This window comes from Siphateles boraxobius, unplaced genomic scaffold (assembly GCF_051911475.1).
Source record: "Siphateles boraxobius isolate OS27281-9 unplaced genomic scaffold, OSU_SipBor_1 66, whole genome shotgun sequence".
NCBI classification, from domain to species: domain Eukaryota; kingdom Metazoa; phylum Chordata; class Actinopteri; order Cypriniformes; family Leuciscidae; genus Siphateles; species Siphateles boraxobius.
In genome coordinates, this window is record NW_027509193.1 from 13,127,609 (window position 1) to 13,134,784 (window position 7,176).

General features: G+C 39.0%; 1 protein-coding gene across 1 annotated transcript; it reads left to right on the forward strand.

Annotated features, from left to right (window-relative positions):
• Nucleotides 1–440: 440 nt before the first annotated feature.
• Nucleotides 441–6,714, forward strand: jpt2 (Jupiter microtubule associated homolog 2). The gene is made up of 5 exons (XM_077212319.1): nt 441–652; nt 1,490–1,641; nt 4,104–4,249; nt 5,187–5,229; nt 5,349–6,714. The coding sequence occupies exons 1-5, from the start codon at nt 597–599 to the stop codon at nt 5,663–5,665; spliced, it is 714 nt and encodes a 237-aa protein (XP_077068434.1). The 5' UTR covers nt 441–596; the 3' UTR covers nt 5,666–6,714.
• Nucleotides 6,715–7,176: the final 462 nt, after the last annotated feature.

Below are 7,176 nucleotides of genomic sequence, written 5' to 3' on the forward strand. Positions count from 1 at the left end.
GCACAACAAGGTTTGCCATTTCACAGAAATCTTAAAAACATTGGGGGGAAAAAATCATAGTTTTAAGAGTTTTATAGTTATTACTGGTCATGATCAAATTTACAGAAATCATACAGAAAAAAACGTCTTTTTTGTAAATTTAAACCTATGAATATAAAATATACAATTATAATTGATCACATACACATTTTTAATACCCTTGTCATAATTTGTCATAACAAACATTAATATAATTTATACATTTTTTCTACGAATTTATGTATTTTTATAATTGATTTTACGACGCTCAGGGAAGTAAGAAGTACTTTAAGCTAACCAATCAACTCACTCTGTTGGCCATATATAACCTGACAGCCAATAGAATTCGACTTCAGTCAGATTGATTTCTAACAGAGCCATTCCTATAATCATATTTGCAGTTCTGCATTTGAGCTGTCCAATCCTTTCTGGGCGTGGTCAGTCAGACCTCACTTTTTTGGCAGTCTAGTCTTTTAGTTCAGAGTGACCGAGGCTGTGGCAGAGCACTAGTTTCTGCAGGAGGGCTGTCTGTTGTTGAAGTTATTGGGTCACGTCGCAGTAGACCGAGACAAGCAACCATGACTTCAACCAATATGTTTCAGGGACTTGAAACTAGTGGCAAACCAAGTTCAAGGTATGGGGTGTGTGCTGACAGTTTATCTGGAACAAATCAGTGTTTATTGTGAGTCTATTGTTGACACTTACATCTGTTTATCTGAATCAGTAATCATGATTCTATAGGGATGGAAGAGAGCGGAACTGTAGCATGGCCAAGCGCTACATGCTAACTCTTAGTAGCTAAGAGACAATACTTGTATATAGTGCACCGAGTGAGGTCACATTTCTGGATATAACAATTGAAATAAACAGCCGTGGAGTGTGTGTGGTGGTAAAATACGATATTACAAAATATATTGGTTTTAATTTAGTCAATATTGTTTGTTAGCCGTTAGCGGCAAATGCACCGAGACTCAAAGAGAAGTTTTATCAGCCACATAGACGTATTTTACTTCTAATCAAAGACGTAATTGCAATTGAAAATAATGGTTACGTTTAAAAAACGGTGTTTTACTTTTAAAAAAAAAGGTGTTTTTTTATAATAAATGCAGACTTTGAGGTAACTTAACGTTAACATTAAGCACATTTCCTGGAAACGTTGTTGTTCGGAAACGAAATTATGCCGCACGCTTTCGTTTTGTTTACTGTGCTGGGCTTTTATTTTCGTAAATAAATGCACGAATGATATTTAAATGCAGCGTTTGACAATTGGTAAAACTTTATGGCCCATAAAAGCCGGACCGCCTAAACTCACAGCTGCAATTGCGATGTTCAGCCTCACATATATGGTGGCGCTGTGCTGCAATGTTACGTGTTGTTTTAGGACATTTTTTATTAATCTAAAATTCTCAGTATTGAGAGCAAATATGATATTCGTGTGAATCCATGTACATATTTGTATGTCTGTGTTTAGGGTACTAAGACCTCCAGGTGGAGGGTCCAGCAATCTCTTTGGTGGTTATGAAGAAGACACTTCTGCCTCCAGACGGCCAAACAAAATGTCCTCCTCTATTTTTGCGCCTGCAGAAGAGTCTCAGGGGTGTCCCAAACGCTCCAATCCCCCAGGTGAGCTTTCATCAGACAGTGTATTTTCTGTCTTGGGCTTCTTGCACTCTCTGAGTCAAATTCATCACCACTCTGTTACTCGGTTTTACGTGTTTGAGTCTCTCTCTCAGTCACTATGCAAACGGGCACTTTTGCATTTGTTATCTTGTCATAGATAGCAGCATCAAAGCCTTTACCTCAGTCTGATAAATTAACCGGTCAAGTAACTGACTCTCATACGGTCTGAACTGATGAAATTACACATCTAGATAAGGTTAAAGGTCAAATTGCTAAAACACTAGTGCCTCTGTCACAGGATAAGTATTGATCTGAAGTTTAAAGTGCCCTTAAATGTTATCTACCTTTGAGACTATGTTCTGAGGTTATAATTGGTCCTCTTCTGTTAGAATAGTAAGAATATTTCATGCTGTTTGCATGCTTTGCCCTGAGGGAGTCTTTTTTTCTCTCACTGACATTCATAGATGTCATTTTTTGTAATTGTTTTGTGATAGTTTTGTAATTGAACAGGAAGAAACTACTGTTTTAGAAATGACCAAAAAAATCCTGCAAAGGTTTATGGTTAAAATTATAAATATAAATGTTTATTACCTGAAATGAACAATTGCTGAAATAAAATCATCTGTTTGCAATGACCAAATCAAACAAAAGTAACTGAAATAGATCAACACTACAAAACTAATGGTCGCCTTCTGCCACAGTGTGTCTTAACATACTGCCTCTCAGTGTGGTAAGAGGGCTGCTCAGGAGCTGATAAAAAAACCCTCTACAGAGGGTTAAAAAAACAATGCAGAATATCATTGGCTGCCTTCTCCCATTACTACAGGACATTGAAAACACAGCTACTTATCCAGATCAAAAACATTAAAGTCCCTGTATAGGCAATTTAAAAAAAAAATCTAAACGCATTATAAATGTTAGAAATGTATTGCTAAAACATATTACAAAGACTGAACTGTGAAGTACTGAATTGTGGAGTTAGACCGTTAGACAGTTATTCACCATTGCTATTTTCCGGATTTTTTGGGCGGGTCTAAAACAGGGCTCGATGAGGCACTGGAGCCCCTGAGCTCCTGGACACGCCCCTACTTGATGAGGCACTGGAGCCCCTGAGGCTGGCCGCTCCACTAACAATATAAATAGAGCACATTCGCATCAGTTTGCCGCTCAATCGCGAGTTACTGTCAGTACTATTATAGTTACTACAGCGTACAGTTTGCTAGTTATGTCTTCGTCACGGAAATGCGTACTACCTGGATGCGATCATGTACAAAACAGATCGGTGTCCTTATTTAAATTTCCTAAAAACGATCACATCAAGAATAGGTGGATTAATTTTGTGCAGAGCCACCTTGATGGAGAGCTGAGGATCACCGCCAAAACCCGCCTCTGTAGTGATTATTTTACACGGGATAGTTTTATAAACTTTCGTCGGAGACAACTGGGATTCACTGATAATCCGCTGTTACTGGTGAATGGGGCCGAACCGACTATCTCCCCCCTCGGCCTTCATCCTCCCGTCGCGCCTACAACTGGTGCCATCATCGGCAGTGCGTGCCCACCAATGAGTGTAAGTTTGTGTGCTTATGTTATAACGTTAATTAACCTAATAAGCTTCTAGGAGCATCCATTCCGGCTGTAGCGGATCGTGACAGTTGAGTGTGGCAAGCTTTACCGTGAGTGGGCGTGGTTACAGCACAGCCAGGGGACCAGCCCCCAGCATTTGAGAGCAGAGACTACTGCTCATTTTATCAAGATTTTGATAGCTTATTTTAAGTACTTGCTGGCTTTCTTTATCATTCAAATTTGGCTGGGTGGCTAATAACACATTTTTCTGTGATATGACAAACTCAGAACACATACTTAATTTTGACTTTAGAGGGACTTTAAGGACTCTTCTCACCACAGTCACCACCTGTTTACCCTCCTAACCTCAGGATGGCAATACAGAGCAATTAAACGCGCAGTGCCAGATTCTTGAATAGTTTTTGTTTTTATTTTATTTTTTTATCCAAAAGCCATCCAGTCCCTAACTAAGGGCTATCTTCCACTATTTATATATGGAAACTTACTTCTGACTGTGCAATATCTGTTTGAAACCTTTAACTTGCACTGCTGCACTTAGGTTTTTAAATGGAATGTTATTTGTTTACATGTGTGTATGTATTATAGCACAGCTGAAGAGTCTCTTAAATTTTCTTGTATCCTGATGCAATGACAAAGGCTAATTCTAATGAACTAAAATGGAAAAACAAATTCTAAATATTAATAAAACTATAATAGCATCTCAGTGATACAAAAGCTGTCATTCACTTGTGTAAATTAATATTGTTTCATTGAGAATATAGTTGTACATGATTGTTTGAATGTATTGATAACAAGTATACATGATGTTCCAATAATTGCCATAACTAGCATTAGTGTATCTTAACAAGCTCTGATTTATGTGTCTCTTATTGTCTCAGGTGGAAAGAGCAGTGGGATATTTGGGGAGCCAGAGGCTCCTTCGACTCGGAGCAGGGCAATTCACCATGGTGGAGGATCCAGTAACATCTTTGGGGGAGCAGAGTCGACCCCATCTTCTGTGAAAAGTCATCCTAATAAACCAAAGGTAGACAACCCCTAGCCAACCAGTACGCTTCTGCTTTTACATTGTTACTAAAAATATATTATAGTTTCCACAAAAATATTAAGCAGCACAAGTGTTATCACCATTGATGATGATGATAATAAATGTTTATTGAGCAGCAAATCATCATGTAAGAATGATTTCTTAAGGATCAAGTGACACTGAAGACTGGAGTAATAATGCTGAAAATTCAGCTTTGTCATCACAGGAATAAATTACATTTTAAAATGTGCTGTGTTATTTTAGATTTGATTATTCAATTTCTCTACCTGAAACCTACTATTAGACCTGCCTGAAAAGCACAGTTTATTTAATTTTTATGTTTGTTCAATTGCAGGGGTCACAAACCCTGCTCCTGGTGGGCTACTGTCCTGCAGATTTCAGCTCCAGCCCCAATCAAACGCACCTGGACCAGCTAATCCAGCTGTTCAGGGTTACTTGATAATTACAGGCAGGTGCGTTGGAACTGAAGTCTGCAGGACAGTAGCCCTCCAGGAGCAGGGTTGGAGTTTGTATTTATTTTCGCTATTCCTCGATTTGATTATTTGTTGTTGTTTTTTGGTACAGACTGTTTACTTGTCTTTAACAATATTTGCATTGTATTTAAGATAGGGTAGTAGTTTTTAGTGTCATACCTTATAATAATATAAATATAGTACCTTATTTATTAAGGTAACATGGGTCAAAAACAATGAAAATAACTAGGCGTAACATTTTATGTATTACTTTTATGGTGGGGCCAGTAGAAAAATCCTTTTTTACTGATATACTGCATTTTTGATCAAATAAATGCAGCCTTGTGCTTTTAAAAACATTAAAATCTTACCAACCCCAAACTTTTGAACAGTAGTGTATGTCATTTAACACAAACCATAATTGAACATAATTTAAACTCTTAACTCCCTTCTTTTCTCTGTAGGACAGCTTTAGTGTGGGTGTACCTGCTACTCCAGATCCACCAGGTAAAGAAACCCAGTGATTTACAAAATATTCGTCATGTTCTTCACGCCCTAGTTTATTTCTCCTCAGTCTGTTGTTGGCATGTAATTCCTTTTCCCATGGATTTAAATCTCTCTTGCAGCCCCGGTGCCTAAGCAGGTGACTGTAGTTGAGGAAAAAGTGAAGGTGGAGCCAGTGTCTCCTAAACCCACACCTGAAAAAGAGGCAGCAGCCCCTGTCTCTGCCCCTGTCTCTGCTCCTGTCCCTGTATCTGCTCCTGCCCCTGTCTCTACCCCTGCCCCTGTCTCTGACCCAGTGCCAACAGCCAATCAAAAATCTGAGCCAGCCACACAGCAACCAACAGAAAAAGACCATGAGCCACGCCTTGGACCACGACCTCGCTCTCACAACAAAGTGCTTAACCCACCAGGTGGAAAGTCCAGTGTGGTTTTCTATTAGCCACAACTGCTGCTTTCTATCATTGTCATTGCCCTTCTTCCATCTGCTTTTAACCAGTACTAAAACTCATCCTCTCTCATTTACTTTATCTTTTGGATATTTCTTTCCCCTGAAGTCTGTCACTCTTCATTCCTTTATTGCTTTTGCACTTTCTGATTGATTCCTCACTTTCCCTTCCTCCTTTCCATCTAATTAGAATCAACTGTCACTCCAATAACTGAATGGTTATGTTTCCTTTAAAATGGTTTGCGTTGCATATACTGTTGTTTCTCTGTATGATTATGTTCTCTCAATTTGCTAATGTATTAAATGCAAGTTTGCCTCAAGAAAATCAGTACAGTCTATGCCGTGTTCAACTGGAACCACTGTTGGTCGCCAAAGCAAGCTCTTCAGTATCAGTGTGTTCAGATCTTCCTTTGAAACTCAGTGGATGTGTTCTGATGGTAATTGAAAATTTACTTTTGTGCAATAAGGTGACTTCATTTCTCCTTTTCTCCCTCTTGCTATTTTTTTTTTTTTAAGAAAGACACCAAGCCAAATGTAAAAGTAATAGCTCAGATGCAAAACCAAACGCACAGTTATAATTGATAATCGCCGAAGCACACATGTATGGCAATGTAGAGAATATGTACAATCAGACATCACTAACATATCACACTATTACAGTGTCCATACATGCTTTTGAATGTAATCCGAGACCCTTAAAAGAATCCTCTGATATGCCTGATTCTGTACTTGAAAGGAGTTTCTGCGCCATGATTGTTTAATCCTTTGTTCCCATTAGCCATCTGCTTTATTCTTTACATGATACTTGGAAGGTCAAATATGACACGTGTGGGCATTTCCCACATTACTATTGCCATCCCTGCCCAAAATACTTCAGTGGATGCTTGGCAATGTGACTGGCTGCGATGATGTCACGCCGAGGCCTGTTTATACAATACACTTCTGTATTGTTCATTTGTATGCTGTATTTTGTTGCTTTTTTTCATGACAGTAAAAGGATGTTTTACCATGTTGCTCTAAATAAACAGAAATCTTCATTTAAAGAGTTACTTGTGTGCATGTGCTTGCTGAATTTTAGCTTCCTGAGTCAGGTCAAGATTCTTTAGACCAGGGTTTGTACATGGTGTTTAGAGGTTTAGTTCACTCAAAAATGAATATTGTCATTTACTCTTCTGTCTAAAGACCTAGAATATCAACCACACCCTACCCAACCCACAACTCTATCCCTCCACCCCATTAGTGTCCAGAGAGGTGGAGCTGGACGTCACTTGGCTCTAGCACCACTTGCATTGACAATTGCCTTTATGGCAATGCCATTTGAAGCCGCGTGGGGGCTAGCAAACAACATGGTGCATTCTGTGATGGGTTTGGCAAGAACTTTTGCGGTCGGCTCTGCAAAATTGTTTCTGTGATGCCTTAAAGCGATTATCTTCAAATGGGAAAGTGACCTCATATGTGCGATTCCCTGTACCTCTGATTTATGTATTAGTGTCGACAGCACGCTA